The 17301-nt window shown below is 45.2% G+C and overlaps 1 protein-coding gene across 3 annotated transcripts in view; it reads right to left on the bottom strand.

The window, feature by feature from the left end:
- The window catches only part of LOC137418920 (receptor-interacting serine/threonine-protein kinase 2), a 176850-nt gene that overhangs the window by 54452 nt on the left and 105097 nt on the right, over nucleotides 1–17301 (bottom strand). For all 3 annotated transcript variants that reach the window (XM_078770798.1, XM_078770799.1, XM_078770800.1), the window contains exons 4-5: nucleotides 14830–15124; nucleotides 11130–11272 (exon numbers count right to left, since the gene is read on the bottom strand). In XM_078770798.1, the coding sequence (XP_078626924.1) occupies nucleotides 11130–11272; nucleotides 14830–15124 (438 nt within the window). The remainder of the gene's footprint in view (nucleotides 1–11129; nucleotides 11273–14829; nucleotides 15125–17301) is intronic.

The raw sequence follows: 17301 nt of genomic DNA, 5'->3' as shown, positions 1-17301 counted from the left end.
CATACACTATATCTCTGCCAAATTTGGTCCAAATCCGTCAACAACTTTTTGAGATATTTTGTTCACAAATGGACAGACAGACAGACAGACAGACAGACAGACAAACAAACAGACAAACGGACAGACAGACAGGGGTGAAAACATAACCTCCATTTACCTTTCGTGGTGGAGGTAGTAAAGACTGCATCTTCTCATTAAGGAAGAAACTCAACATTACGATGAGACAGAGCTCCACAATGAAACAAAAAGCTGAGGTGCCGCCGCGTATCCGCGAAACAAAACATTTTGCGCCATTTTTTTTTTTTTGTACACAAGATCGAGGCTCGTGAAAGAGCGAACATTAATCACACAAAATGTCAAACCGACACATAAAACACAAAATAAGGGGAGCGGCAGACAAGATGGGGAGAGAGGGGGTTGGACACAAACACAATATTTGAGAGCAGGGACATCGAGAGAACTGTGGGAGGGAGAGGGCTTGGGGGGAGGTGGGAGAGGTATAAAACATATGGACACTGCAAGGACTTCCAGGAAAGAAGTTGGAATTTCAAAAAAGTGTATCTGGGGTGACTTAGCGGGGAAGAAAAGATCAAGGTTTTGGATGGGGGAAGATAGGAGATTGTGGTGAACAGCTGTTTTAAAGACCTGGAGGGAGGAGTGGAATTGAAGGGAGTGGGGGAGTTTGTTCCAGAGGCGGGAGAAAAGGGGCAAGAAGGAGTGAAGGTGAGCAGAGAGCCTAGATTTTGGCAGTTTAACCATAAGAGGGTTGCTGGCAGATCTTTTGCGACCTGTAGGAATATTTGGGGGACAGAGCACAGAGAGCTGGGGGAGCAAGGCCAGAGAGGAGTCGGTAGAGACAAAGACCACCAACATGGCTGCGGTGAGTAAGTGAAAGGCCCTCGGAGATAGCTTCATCGCGGGAGATTCCAATGATTCTGATCGCTTTGGTTTCAACAGCGTGAAGACGAGCTAGGTGTGAGGCAGGAACACCAGCCCAGAGGGGAGAGCAGTACTCCATTGAGCTGCGGATGAAAGCTGTGTATGTGGTGATGAGCTCAGGTGTGTCAAGGAAGGACTTTGCACGATGGAGGATGCCCAGTCGGCGACTGGCTTTGGAGGCTCTCGGAGATAGCTTCATCGCAGTAGATTCCAATGATTCTGTAAGCTTTGGTTTCAACAGCGTGAAGCCGAGCTAGGTGAGAGGCAGGAACACCGGCCCAGAGGGGGGAACAGTATTCCATTGAGCTGCGGATGAAAGCATTGTGTATGGTGAGGAGCTCAGGTGTGTCAAGGAAGGACTTCACACAATGGAGAATGCCCAGTCGGCGACTGGCTTTGGCAGCCAGCTTGGAAATGTGGTTTTCCCAAGAAAGATCATGGCAGATAGTGAGACCCAAAAGCCTGCGCGACAGAACTTCTTGGAGAGGATTGTTGAGAAAGTAGATGGGAGGGTTTTCCAGTCGGTCTATTCGAAGAGACATCGTAAGAGTGTGAGATTTTCCAGGATTGCAAGACATGTTCCACTTGTTTGACCAGTCTGTGATTTTGTCCAGGTCTGCAGAGAGTGAGGAAGCTGCAGACTGCCAATCTGAGGGATGAGGATTGGAGTGGCAGGGAGTGGAGTCATCAGCAAAGATATAGAGAGGATTTTCCAGAGAGTCAGAGAGATCATCGATGAAGACCAGAAATAGCACAGGGTCCAGAACACTACCTTGGGGAACTCCAGCCAGAACAGGCAGGGGAGATGAGAGAAATCCATTCAGGGACACCTGTTGGCTCCGACCAGAGAGGAAGTCCGCAAGCCATGCGTGGAGATTTCCACGGATACCATAGGAAGAGAGTTTGGTGAGCAGAGCTGGGTGCCAGACCGTATCGAAGGCATGTGATATGTCAAGGGAGACAGCTCTGATTTCCTTTTTGGCATTGAGGACCTCCATCCATTGTTGAGACAGCAGAAGCAACATGTCCAGGGTAAAATGACCTGGTCTGAATCCAAATTGATGATCAGAGATCAAGCCATTGGAGAAGAGGAAGGATTTGATATCCGAAGCAATGATGGATTCCATGACTTTGCTGATAATTGGGAGCAGGCTGATTGCTCTGTAGTTGCAAGGATCTGTTTTTGCACCTTTTTTGTGTAAAGCGGTAATGTTTGCTGATTTCCAAGATGCTGGCAGATGACCTTGAGCAAAAGAGAGGGCGAAAAGAACAGAGAGAGGGTGAGATAGAGTGGCAGAGCAGGATTTTAGGATCCATGGGCTGATGCCGTCTGGTCCAGTTTCAGAATCAGAGTCGAGGTTTGACAAAAACCTCTCCACCTTGTCAGGAGAGAAGTGCAGGAGCAATTGGGTTCGACTGGGTATGGTGGGAACAGAGAGAGATGGGTTTGGGACACAAGATTTTGAGGCAAACAAAGAGTTGAGGCATTCGGCTTTGTCACGTGCGGTGTCAACTGTGTAGCCATTTGAGGTAAAGGAGGGGATGGAGGAGGAACAAACACCAGAAACGGATTTCACCAGACGCCACCAGGATTTGGAGGAAGGAGACAGGTTTGAGAGTTCATTCTTGAGTGTGGAGAGATAGTGCTTCTTGGCACTCCTGAGGGTAGACACACACTTGTTCCGAGCTTGGTGGAAGGAACTGAGATTGCCTTCAGTTGGATTTGCCTTCCAAAAGGCAAAGGAAATTTGTTTCAGGGCAACTGCCTCACCACAAGATTCAATGTACCATGGACGGGAGGAAGGGTAAGACAACTGAAGACGAGATGGGATAAATCTGTGCATGAGAGAGAGAGCAATTTGCTTTGGAAGAATTCCCAGGAAGAATTGATGTCAGAGGCAGTAGAGATGGGAGACCAGTCCAGGTGATTGATGGCTGCTTGCAGACCGTGCCAGTCAGCCTGAGCGAAATGCCAGACTCGTCGGTGCTGAGGAGGCTCTCTGAGAATGGCCAGAGAGATGTCCACTTTAACAAGCACATGATCAGAAGAACCGATTGGAGCAGAAAAAGAGCAGCAGGCATTTGCAGGTAAGTTTGTCATAACCAAGTCTAGAAGAGAAGATACTCCATTGACTGAGATCCAGGTCGGGAAATTGACAGATTGTGTCAGTCCCAATGAGTCGCAGAAGTCCTTTGCTGAGGTGCCATGGCTGGTGAGAGAGGAACCCACACCCAGCCAGCTGGCATGATGACAATTGAAGTCGCCACATATGAGGAAGAGAGAGTTTGGATGAGTTGATAGAAGTTGGTCCATGTTGTCAGACAGCGAAATGTAAATGGAGTCATCACTGTGTGGAGGATGGTGCAGAACACATATGAAAAAAAGGTAGGAGTGGAGAGGAAGCCATAGCCGGAGGTACTCCTGGGTGTGGGGTGGAGATAGGGCAGTGCAAGGAGAGTGAGGAAGAGAGTTTTTGATAAAGATAGCAACCCCACCACCAGGACGAGGCTCAGGTCTATCATACCAGAGTAGGGAGTAACCAGGAAGAGATAAATGAGTCATAGACATCTTGAAGGAGGAAAGTTTCTGTTAAGCAGATTATGTCAGGTTTGTCAGTAACAACCTGTATGGAGAGATCAATCAGGTTTGAGCGAAGGCCCCGGACGTTTGAGGCCCATACCGTTAATGAGGAGAGAGGGTGAGCATCAGGTGCAGGACAGGGGAGGGGAAGGGTAGGGTCAGATGAAGGATGAGAGGGGGAGGTAGGGAGAGCAGTTGATAGTGTGTCAGAGATTACAGAAGAGTTACAAGAAAGGGAAGGATGAGGAGGACGAAAGGTTTGATGGTGATGGGATGAGGCACAGTGAGGGGTTGTTTGAGGAGGGGCAGAGGCAAGTAGAAGGTTGGGGTAGGTGGAGGTATGAGATAGAAGGGAGACGAAGTGGGGAGGAGGAAGCTTTGAGGAGGAGGAGGAGGGAGTGGGGAGAATTGGAGAAGGATGATATGGGGGGGGGGGGAGATTTGAAGGGGAGGGGTTGCGGTGGAGATTTGGAGGAGAGGGGCGGGGGGGGGGAGTTTAGAAAGTGGATGATTAATGAAAGACGAACATTTGTAACAAATTGGGTTTATTGTGATTTTCAAGTTAGCGATCAGTTTAAGAACGATGGAGGAGGGGTGGAATGAATGAGAATTTAGAGCATGTAGTGACAAATAATTATAAGAGATTGAATTTTCTTTGAAGCGGAATGAGTTGAAGAGGAAGTTGAAAAGAGCCTTAAAAAAGAGCCAAAATCCTAGCAGCTGAATTGATGAATTTGAACAGAAGAGGTTAAAAGAAGCGAGCTGGAACATAGAGAATATGAATGCCATCATATATTGCAAAGTGTATTCCATGCACGAGACATGAAAGATACAGGACGTACTCATGGTCCACCTCCCCTCCGGGCTACCTGCCTTCATTCTTTTAGCCTGACTCTGATACCGCTCTTCCAGGATGCACCTGCTCCTCCAGTCACCCCCAATGGTTGAACTACCAAAATCCATCCTTATCACACACCTCCACAATCTTGTCTTCCTCTACCTTCCCAAGGTGGTTCAATCCCATCCCTCCTTTCAGGACTTAAAATTGGTGGTAAACACTATATTGTAGCGGCTACCGCTGGGTTTTCACAATCGCCTTGCACCTACCAAGGACGCAGAGCGATCACCATGCCGGGCTCATCCAGGACGCCCAGGCAGGCCCGCGCTCAACTTGCCAGGCCTCGGCCGGGACGCCCGGGCATGCCCGGGCACGCCCGGCCACGCCCGCTCTCGACTTGCCAGGCCACGTCCGGGATGCCCGGGCATGCCCGCCCTCGACTTGCCAGGCCGTGGCCAGGACGCCCGGCCACGCCCCCTCTCGCCGTTCCTGGGCAAACGCTCCGGGATAATGTGTGTATATATATTGCTGCCCGATAAACGGGCTTTTGAGATTACCTGAGCTGTTTTGTTTGAATAAAGCAACTCGGATGAATTCCAGCTTTTTGTCGCGTCCATTCTTCCGATCGATGTGGGAGCATGGCTCCTTCAATATGAGGCTGTGTGGCCCTCTCCATATACATGACAATTCCTCCCCCACAAACCATCCTTAACCCAACCCTTTATTTGTAGGTTTCTGCATTTCCTCCCCTACTCTCTCTCTCTCTCTCTCTGTCTCTGTCTCTCTCTCTCTCTCTGTCGCCCCCTGCTGGCCGTTCGTGTGTTGGGCATGGCAAGATGGCGGTTGTGCAGTTCGGGGAGGTGTGAGTTGCTCTGGCTGTCGAGTGTTCCTGCTGGTTTCCCTCATTATTTCAACCTTTCCCTCGCCCCCACGACCCCCCTGTTGTTCTCATATCATTACTTCATTCGTATTCGTGTTTCCTCCCCTGTGCTGGAACCTTTCCCCTGTATTATCTTTTCCCTCCCTTCCCTTCCTTGAGACGAGAGAGAGATAGAGCGCATGCCGTGGGTGATGGAAAGTGAGTTCGTTGCTTTCCATTGCATCCGCATGTTCTTATCGCTTCGTGTAAAGTGACGAGAACTGTTTTTTTGAATTAACTACATTCTCACTTTGCCGTCGCCATACTTATCACGGCCCAGGCCGGCATGACGAGCGTCCGTTCTCGCAGTACCGCGTTCGGATCGTTAAGCAGGAAGCATGGCCTCACCTGCGTCCCTCCAGCTCATGTTGCGGTCGAGGCGATTATTATCGCCTTCGGTGAAATTATCGGAGCTGAAAATGTCCTCGCAGCTTCGAGAATGAACAAGAAAGTTGTTGTTTTCGTGCTACAACAAGCTATGGTTGCGAGTGTTGTGGAATCGGGTTTATCCGTCGAGCCCGATATTTTCATCCCAGTTTCACCGTTTGATTCGCCATCAGTAAAAGTTCTGGTTTCCAACTCCTCCATTTTTGGAGGACGAAAAAGTCGAGCTTGCTCTTCGTAATTTTGGCACAGTCGTGTCCCGCATTTCAATGGTTCCCTTACGGTGCCGTGACGATCGTTATAAACACGTTTATTCCTTCAGACATCAATTATTTATGATTTTGAATGAAAACCGTCGTGACCTTGACGTTAAATTCACGATAAAACATGATAACTACAATTATCAAATGTATGCAACAACAGAGGTGTTGACGTGCTATGCCTGTAATCAGCATGGACACCTGCGGAGGGATTGTCCGAATAATCTCCCCGATGCTAATTCAGCGTCAGATCAGAACACCACACCACCCGAAGGACAGGAATTTCTTCCTGCGACTGAAAGACGGGACTCTTCTTCTTCACCTGAGGGACAGGAATCACTTCCTTCGCAAAATGCTCACCCAGGAGGGACGAATGATGCAGATGATGGCTTCACGGTTGTAACCCGGAATAAAGCACAGAAGCGGGCAATTGATACCAAACTAGACAATCAAGTGAAACCCAAGAGGTCTCCTTCCTATGCGCAAGCGGTAAGAACACCTGCCAAACAACCATCTGAACCCATTCCCACGGACTCACCTCTTGAGCAGGCCTGTACTCCTGTTGTGAGTACACATGAAACTGTTACTCCCACTGTCCTTGAAGAACCGGAGATCCTTCGTGGAGTCGATGAGACCCTCTCCCAACTCCCACCATGCACAGATGCCACAGTTAAAATCGATGCACCGGATGTACAAATCGATTGTGATCTGGATGTTGCTGTACCTGCAGCATCTGGACAAATTGCTAATGAAGAACCGCGGGAACTTGTGGTTGACAGCATGGGTTATGAGTCTGATGGAACATCTTCTGTTGCTTCAACCCTAAGTGACACAGGCAGCGATGTTCCTCCTCACAACCTTGAGGTCGATTCCTCAGTATCTCCCGATGCCGTTCACGCCTTCTTACATAAAAGTTTTCGCAAAAAGGGGGTCAAAATTAAAGATCATTTTCTAGTCCTAGAAGATTTCATTCAAGTGGCTCGACTAATGATTTCTAGACCGGATCGGTACAACGCTGCAGACCCTCAACGTCACCGGTTAAGGAAATTTCTAAGTCGTGCTGGGAGCGAACTCAAAGACCATGGCTGATGTCCTGCCGGTGCCCCCATCACAATGAAACTACGCATTGCCAGCCTTAATATCAACGGTGGTCGCACGTCTCTTCGTAAAGTGCAAGTTAAACAACTAATCGAGTGCAACAAGGTTGACATCTTGTTGTTGCAGGAAACTCATTCTACTGAAGGTTCTTCAGCTGAGTGGGAGTTGTTTCTTAAAGGGCATTGGTTCTTTAGCAATCTATCAAGCCCAATTGCTGGGATAGCCATCTTCTTTCGGCAAACTCTTCCTTTGACTTCGGTTTCCTTTAAAGAAATTGTGAAGGGATATTTAGCTTCGCTGACTTTCTCTGTTGGTCAGCAGTTTTTCACAATAATCAATGTGTACGCACCAAGTACAAATGCTGAAAGATCTTCCTTTTTTGACTGTCTTGACTCGTATCTTGCTGGTGTCCCCCCTGACCACTTTCTATGTCTTGGAGGAGATTTCAATTGCACACTTAACCCCTCCCTTGATAGGAATGGGGCTGAGCCACATGCAGCCAGTACAAGACCTCTCATTCGCTCAATCTCAAGATTCAAGCTGACAGACATTTGGAGATTGCAACATCCGATGCAGCAACAATTTACTTGGTGTCGCTGCTCTAACAACTTAGTGTCGCTAGCTCGACTTGATAAATTGTACGTTTCTGATCATTTCCTCAACCTCGTCTTAAACACCTCTATTCTCCCATCTGGGTTTTCCGATCACCACATCATCACTATGCATTTTCAGTTGCCACTCATAAAGGTGGTGAGCCCTTATTGGAAGTTCAACACAACACTTCTTCAAAACGAATTCTTTGTTGCATCCTTTAGGGCCTTTTGGGAACATTACATCATGATGGATAAAGAGTTCTCGTGTTTAAGTCAGTGGTGGGACAACGCTAAAGCTCAAATTAGAGTTTTTTGTCAAAATTTCTCACGACACAGTACTCGGGATCACGATGTAAATATAGATCTGGTGAAGACACAAATTCTTCACTTTCAAAACAAAGTGTCCTCCTCTCGTAATAATGGGCAGCAGCAGATGCTGTATGAAAAGAAAGCCCTGTTAAATGAATTACTGGCCGAACGTGCAAAGGGTGCACTCCTTCGGATGAGAATGACTCATTTGCGACAACTAAATAACCCGAGCAGACTTTTCTTCAAGCTGTAAACTGCCTCAAAAAAACAAAAACAAATATTGTCCTTGCGTTCTGCTGGCGGAAGGATTTTGACTGATCCAAGTGACATTAAACTTGCTATTAAGACTTTCTTTTCTCACCTCTACTCCTCCAAGCACACTTTCTCAAACCATATACATTCATTTACCACATCCTTGCCTACACTTACTGAGACACAGAATTCGACTGCTGAAGGCGAAATAACATTGGACGAACTCACTAGTGTTTTTAAGACCTTGCCCACCAGCAGGGCACCTGGCTTAGACGGGTTGCCAGTGGAATTCTACAGCACCTTTTGGGATTTGCTGGGACCATGTCTATTAATTGTCTTCATAGAAAGCATACAAACTGGTGAACTTCCCTTGAGCTGCAGACGTGCCATCATTTCAGTAATCCCTAAAAAGGGAGATCTTCAACTTGTTGAGAACTGGCGCCCGATTTCTCTACTTTGTACCGATTACAAAATCCTGTCTATGTTACTCGCTAATCGCATAAAGACCTTAATTGGGCACGTTGTATCCCCCGACCAGTCTTATTGTATTCCCGGCAGATCGATATTTGATAATATTTTTTCTGTTCGTGATTTGATTTCGATTTGTCATTGTCATAATGTTAACACCGGGCTGATCTTTTTAGATCAGGAAAAGGCCTTTGATAGTGTTGACCATTCATATTTACTTGAAGTTTTGAAGGGGTTTGGGTTTGGTTCCTTCTTCATTTCTTGTATCAAGCTGCTGTATCACAACAACTTTAGTTTGGTGAACATCAACAACAGTTTATGTTCACCTTTTCCTATTCAGCGAGGCATTAGACAAGGCTGCCCTCTTTCCGGGTACCTGTATTCACTTTCCATTGAACCCTTGCTGATTCACTTATGCCACAAACTTTCTGGGTTCTTGGTGACACCTCTTGCTAATCCTGTTAAGGTGCTTGCGTATGCTGACGATTTGTGTGTGATTGTTAACACTCAGTCTGACATTGCTGCCCTCACAAGTGCTCTATGTGAATTCAATTTGGCATCCTCTGCTACTGTCAATTGGAGTAAGAGTAAAGCCTTGTGTCTTGGTCCTTCTGGGTTATTTATCCCACCTTCCCTGCCTAATGCTTTGCAGTGGAGGTATGATGGTGTTAAACATCTCGGTGTGTTTCTTGGAAATGAGACCTTTTCCTTAAAGAACTGGGATCAGATGGTTGATCACATCTCCCATATCCTTAATTGTTGGAAAAGATTGTCCAGCCTACTGTCTTATAGAAGTCGAGTGCTGATAAATAATTAATAACTTGGCTGCTTCCAAACTCTGGCACCGGATGACTGTCTTACAACCGCTCAAATCGCTAGTCATTAACTTGCAGCGTATCCTTGTTAATTTTTTCTGGAACGGCATCCACCGGCTCCGAGCTGATCTTCTAAGTGTCCCCTTGGATAAAGGAGGTCAAGGACTTGTGGACATTACCAGTAAAATACTGGCTTTTTGACTAACCACCTTGCGCCAACTTCTCTACAAGGAAGTCCTGTCTTGGCGGCCCCTGGCTTCTTGCTTGTTGCAGCAAGCAGGTAAGCTCAGGTGTGGCCCCGAGCTCTTTCTACTCGATCTGCAGCGAATAGACATCTCCTTGCTGCCCTCCTTTTATCGAAGTCTCGTGAATGCCGGTCAGTGCCTCCTTCCAGTACGAAACAAGGATACATATAAATTTTGGAATTTAATGTGTGAACCCGTTTTCTACAACAGCCTATTTTGCCATGATTGCCAAAGTAGGTCCCTAATTCAATCTTTTATCGAATCTGGTTTTTTTCTTGTCAAGGATTTTGTTAATCATACTTATTCTGGATGGCAGACCCCCAACCAGATTTCGGAAGTATGCAACGTTACCTCAGCCCGACTAATTGGACAACTTCTTCGTTCAATTGTTAAAGTGTTCATCTCTTTTAATTTATCATGGCCTCTACTGCATGATGTTCAGAACACAAAAACAATGCACCCTGACTTCCCTGATTTTTGTTTTTCTGGTGCTCCTTCCACAAAGCCTCTACAAGCCTGTGCAAAGGCTACTTTGTACGTGCAATGTCTTAATGTTGTCATCTCTGCTAACCCCAATAGCCCACTGACCACCCACTGGAAAGAGCTTCTACCTGCAGGGGCTCCATCCTCTCCTACCTGATCGTCGATGTACGCGTTACCTGTGTCTAAACGTGCCGGTGATATACAGTGGAGGCTTGCACACTATTCTTTGCCTTCCAACGCGTTTCTTAAACGACTGAACCTCGTGATATCTGATGACTGCCCTTTTTGCCATCACTCCGAGGACACTTTCCATGCATATGTCGGATGCCAAAGGCTGGCTCCACTTTTTCAACTCCTGAAATATGTCTTACAGAATTTCGGTTTTTGTTTTTCTTCTTATCTTTTTGTGTACTGCATGCCTGTGTCTAACGAGAATGTCGGTTCTCAAATCGTTAATTTTTTACTTGCCGAGGTGAAACTCGCGATATATATTACGCGGAAGAGTCGGGTCTCTGGGACAAGCTCACCGGAATGCAGTATTTTGTTAGCCTTTAAAGGCCTTGTGTCTGCCCGCCTTAAAATTGAATTTAATTTTTACCGAGAGACTTCTCGGCTTGATCACTTTGTTCAAAAATGGTGCAAAGCTGAAATCCTGTGTAAGGTGGAGGGAGATGAACTTTTTTTTGCTGCTCTAATTAATGTCATGTTTTTCAATTCCTTGATTTAATTATTTTGTTGACTGCTATTGAATTACTTGGTTTGTTGTGCTTTTTAAAATACTTTTGTAATAAAAGTGTCTCTGTCTCTGTCTCTGTCTCTGTCTCTCTCTCTCTCTCTCTCTCTCTCTCCTTTATTCTTGCTTGTTCATCCATTACCATGTTCTTGGTCACACCTGGGTTCACCACCAAAAGGAGCAACTTTGGCATGAAAGATGAAGATTCTGACCTGTAAATGTCCCACTTCCTGCTTTGTTTTTCATTAATGTTGAACTGTTCCGGTGCCATGTACGGTACAGTTCCTTTGATGACATCCTTCGCGATAATCACACTGGTCGTTTGATGAACTTCACACAGACCAAAGTCAGCAATCTGCAAACAGCATTACAAGCAGAACATAAGCAACCATTAGCTCTCCAGTTACTGTGACTGTCTCAAAACTTTTGTTCATTTAAAAGAGAAAATCCAAGAGAGTTAACACTTGGAGGGAATACGTAAATGGGAAAGGGAAAGGTTGGAGTTTTTGCATTTTATGGTCACATGTGCGTACCAAAACAGGTGGTAGTTGAGAGACAATAAATTGAAAAAATTAAAATAGTTTGCACCCAGTTTAGGGGAAGTGCCATCACTTCCCAGGGTGCATTGGGTACTGTTGTGGAATTTTGGAGAGTATGTAATTGATGAATCAAGAATTCAATGTGGAAAACCATTTGTCAGAAGAAGGATTGACCAATTTTAATTCTCGAGGAGCATATCACTTTTTGTTTACAAGAAGATACACAGCAAGAAACAATAACCCTTATCAAACCAAGAAGAACACACTGCAAATCTCGAAAAAGCACATTGCAAGATACACTACAAAATCCTAAGTCAAAGTCCGAAGTGAAAATCCTGGTACAGTCGAGATGTACATCAAGGAAAACATCATAAGGATACACCAAATACACAGTAGTATGCATAGTATACAATATCGACAAACAGTATCGACAAACCAAGTGACAAATCCTAAGTACAACATCAACATACAATATTTACAGACCAAGTGAAATCCTAGCAGCTGAATTTGCGAGCATGTCTTTTATACCGGCTGGAAACAAAGAAATAAATTGGGAGGAGCAAGCGAAAGGAGGAGCAAAGATGGGATTGGTCGCATGAAGAAAAGGGGAGGAGAGTAGTAGGATTGGTCGAGCAAGGTATGGGTGGGAGGGATGAGAGCAGTGGGGATTGGTCGAATGAAATATGGGGGGAGGGATCGAGAAATGGGGAAATGCAATTTGATAGGTCGAGTGAATGTTGGGATGGGCAGACTTCCTGCCGAGTAGGTCTGCATATCAAATATTCTTAATGAGGAACATCTGTTTCCCATTGCCTTTTGTCAGACCTTGCTGAGCCATCATTCTTTTAATTACCCTTGAAGATTTCAAGGACATTTGAAGTCCATTCATTGACTCTACATTGTCAAACTGCAAACTCATCTTTTCCTTCATAAGTCAAAAGATCATTATAATGAATATACATATTATATAGAACATATAGATAATTGTGTAGTATAAGAAAAAGTATAAACTTATATACTGTATATAATATATATAGCGTTACAAAAAGGCATTGCATACACGTGGCCGTTATTTGGGATCGGCTTCCAGGATTTCTCGATACCTTCTTTCTTGAATGCAGACTTACTTTTTGAAAAAACCCTAATGAACTATAAGCTTTCATTTTTTCTCAACTCATTCATCTGGATTTATTTGCTTCAGAGTGTTTAAATTATTGCTTTTGGAAAGATTTACTGAGAACGTCTTGTTTTTTTACTCAAAATGCCAGAGATAGCTACCCTGCTGAAGCAAACTTGCATGCAACTGTATGAATTACAGGTATTTATTTCCGAATTGTTGCCTAGTCTTGTTTTTGTAAAACGCAAGACTGCACGCAATTTTTATAGTTCCGTAATTGTATATGAAGAGCAAGTGGGAAGAAAGAAAGGTACATTGTGAACCCATCCCCCACAGGTTAACGCAAAAGCAAACCATCCACTACCAGAAGTGGGGAGGGAACACACCCTCCACCCTGCCCAATAATTTACAAGTATTTGCATTTCACTATCAAACAATGTTCGTTACAGACTCCATACTGAGCCGATACCACAGCCACAATTAAAACAAGTTTGCCGAGCAAATGGCAAATAAGCATTGATGGAAATTAGAGTTCCCAAACAATGGAATTTGTAATTAACTTTTTTTGAATGCTAATTTACTTCAGGCAACCTGGTGCCAGTCAGACAACCTGGTGCCAGTCAGACAACCTGGTGCCAGATGCATCATTCTTTTCCTTGAAAACAATATCTTTCAAATTTATATCTTTCTACAACCTATTTATCGAACTCAGTACAAAAACATTTTATAACTATATATGAGTGTATTAAAAACATAACGCAACGAGATTTTCTGAATCATTATTCGATATTGTACAAAATTATTTATCATTTTGGAAGAACCAATCTAATACTAATAATATATTTCAGAGCACCATATATCATGCTTAGTCATAAATAAATAATTAAAACTATACAAAAATGATTTTACCATTCTGTGGTTTTCTGCAGAACTATGACGAGGTGGTCTAACGTTGCCTCCGTTATACTTTCCCGAGCAAAGAAATTTGGTCAGGGTGCCTGTGATAATTCACCTACTGGAGACAAATTTTAACTCCTTGATGGAAGTTATAAAAACTTGCACACGAGGTGAGTAGGTTCTAAACACATGATTTTGACAGGTTGTGGCTCATATAAATCACTCGATTCATCGATAAATTTTACACTTCCACAGTACCAGTGACGTTTACAACAATGGCGCCGACTATCACGATGCCTCTTCGTGGTGGTTATACCCCCTCAATGCAAGTCAGGGGCCAAATCTTCCCCATTCAACCATGCTGCCCGGATTCGTCAGGGCAGAGTGGTCACTGGTCATGGTCAGTGTGCAGATCGGTCCCCATGGACCTGTCCTTCCCTCGTGTGTGTCTCTCTCTCTCTCTTTCTCTTTCTCTTGATCAAGATAACTGTCCGGGGCTACATAACAACAACAACAACAACGACATAACAGTGCTGCTTTTCTCACCATACCCATCAAGGCATTTCTGAAGGAGAAATTTCTTCCTCCCCATGGATGCCAACTTATGTGGACTGCCAATGCTCTTAACTTTTAAATGCTGAACGCCAAGCAAGGAAGCAGCTCGTACTTGTACTTTTTAAAAAGTCTTGGTAAGACTCGGCTGGGGTTTGAACCGCCAACCTCTCACACTTGGAGCGAATACTCCAACCACTATGCCAATGAGTATGGTATTGTCGTGTGGACGGCTCTCAGTTAAGACGGAGCATCCACGGATGGAATTGAGCTTAATGAGGAGTTTCCCAATTCAATGGCGGATCATACACGAGAAGGGGGTTGGGGGAGAATGCCGCTTACCTTCACGGTCTGCTCAGTCTTCACCTGCAAATTAATAAATCAAACCAAAACGGATATAAAATGTACAACAATAAATATTTATTAACGGACCCGATAACAAAGAACACGACGGAAGAACTAAGACCGAGGTTGGGATCCCACTCACAGAGATAAAGGTAAAATGTATTATTATTTTTTCTGAAAGAAGGGGAAATCCACCAATTTGTAAATGACTCACACATCTGTAAATAGGACACAATCACAAGAACACATTTTATAATGAAGACAACACAAACTCGTTTTACTGTCCAGGAGGCAAGACCTGGTAACTGAGCCTCGGATTGTTGGGCAGATGTACTTGCTGGTGTTGCCTTCAGTTTTGAAAATGGATCTTGTCTAAGACAACAAGGTTTTGGTAAAAAAAAACAAAAAAAAAACACCACGACATGTTACATTTCAGAGGGAATGTTTCTCTAATGATCCCACCTTGATGTTCAGGTGCTCATTCAGTAGTATATTAGCAGGCTTCAGGTCGAGGTGCAGCAAGTGTTTGGGCTCCATACAGTGCAGGTAATTCATACCCAAAGCAACTTCATGAAGGAAACGCAGACGCAATGCCCAGCCTGCTTCGACCTTTTTATGGAAGTCCTCCAATGAGCCGTGAGACATCCATTCCAACACAAGGCCCGAGATATTCACGGAATCCATATACAAACCCAAAAGTTGAACCGTGTAGAGAAACTGAGCTTTCATCAGATTGATTATCTCCTTTGACAAGTCACTGCGATAAAAACACGTCAAAAACAAAGTTAATGATACAGGAGGGAATAACTAGTTTAAAGCGTTAGTGGAACGATGATTAGAAATTGATTTATTATTTTGTTTACGAATCCTTACATGAACAACAAGAAGAAAAAGACGTAAAATGTCAAAGCCCCCGCTGTGGTTTCAGCAATTTTGCTGTACGGAGTTAAAGACCATAAGTCGGCCATCTTTGGTCGGATGACAAAACAAAATCTTCTGCATATGTGCACTCTCATGTATTGTCTTGGTGCCAAGTTTGAACAAAATCATTCCATGCATGTTCCAGAACTGGATGGGGACACGTTTAAATAACAAAATGGCCTCCTTCCCTCTCTCTCCTCCTCTTGTCTCATGCTTTCTTTATTATATGTATCTTGTGTTAGCTTTTACACGAGCCTCGACTTCGATTACAAAAAAACAACTATATCTGTGTATTAACGGCACCCCTATTTACCTCCGCCACCAAAGGTGGATGGAGGTTATGTTTTCACCCCTGTCTATCTGTTTGTCTGTTTGTTTGTCCGTTTGTTTGTACGTTTGTTTGTACGTTTGTGAACGAAGTTCTCCAAAAGTTAAGGACAGACTCGAACGAAATTTGGCAGAGATGTAACATATGTGACAAGGAAGAATCGATTCGATTTTGGTGAAGATCTGAATATGGATTTGGATATGTGAATTATTTAATTTTTTTATGTGATTCTTCACCATTGAGTGATAGGGCCCACCAGGTGGAGGTATGTTCTCTACTGAGTGCTGCCCTAGTTTTTAACTATTTTGCCGATATAAGTGCAGTTAATACACTGGAAAATAATGTTCCCTTTCGTCTGGCAAGAGTAAAACATAACTAGAACTGCCACTTTAAAACTGCTGGCAGTGATGACCGGTTTACTCGCACCCACTTTTGATGCAACCCCACTTTTGATACAGCCCCACTTGTGATACAACCCCACTTTCATTGGACATGCTTTGACACAACCCCCTTGGATACAACCCCGACACACACACACACACACACACAAACACGCGCACATCCCTCCACCCCCACAAACACACACATCCCCCCTACACACACACACACACACACACACCCCACCCCCAACACACACACACACATATCCACACACACACACACCCCACCCCCAACATACACACACACACACACACACACACACACACACACACACACACACACACACACACACACACACACGCACACCCCTCCCCCCACACGCACACACATATCCAGACAAGCGTGCATCCCCCTCCCCCCAACCCCAAGACACATCCCACACACAAATCCCCCGACACACCCCCCCATGCCTCCCCCACACACACATCCCCCCACACACACACATCCCCACACACACACACATTCCCCCTACCCCCCACAAACATACACACACATACACACACACAAACACATGCACACGTCCTCCCACCCCCACCCCCAACACACACACACACACACACACACACACACACACACACACACACACACACACACACACACACACATATATCCCCCCACCCCTAACACACACACATGCACACATCCCCCCCACCCCCAACACACACACACACAAACACACACACATATCCCCCACCCCTAACACACACACAAACACATGCACACATCCCCCCACCCCCCCCAACCCTAACACACATACAAACACCCCCACACCCCTCCCCCCACACGAACACCCCTCCACACATACACCCCTCCACACACACACATATCCACCCGCCCCCTCACACCCACACACACATACACACACACGCACATCCACACATCCACACACACACACACACAAACACACACACACATCTCCCCACCCCACTCCCAACACACCACACACACACCCTCCACACATACACACACACACACACACACACATATCCATCCCCCCCTCCTCCACATGCACACCCCAACCCCTCCACACACACACACATATCCCCCCCCCCCAACCCACACACACACATATCCCCCCCCCAACCCACACACACACACACACAGACATCCACACACGCGCACATCCATACACACACACAAACACACACACATCCCCCCCACCCCATCCATTTTAAAAAATATTTTCGTTTAATTAACGATATCTGCCACCCGTGGAAGAACGTCCTGCCGTGGCATGACGTCAT

The sequence above is a fragment of the Myxine glutinosa genome, chromosome 1 (assembly GCF_964187855.1).
Source record: "Myxine glutinosa chromosome 1, kmMyxGlut1.1, whole genome shotgun sequence".
In the NCBI taxonomy this organism is placed as follows: domain Eukaryota; kingdom Metazoa; phylum Chordata; class Myxini; order Myxiniformes; family Myxinidae; genus Myxine; species Myxine glutinosa.
This window is presented reverse-complemented; position numbering and strand designations above follow the sequence as displayed.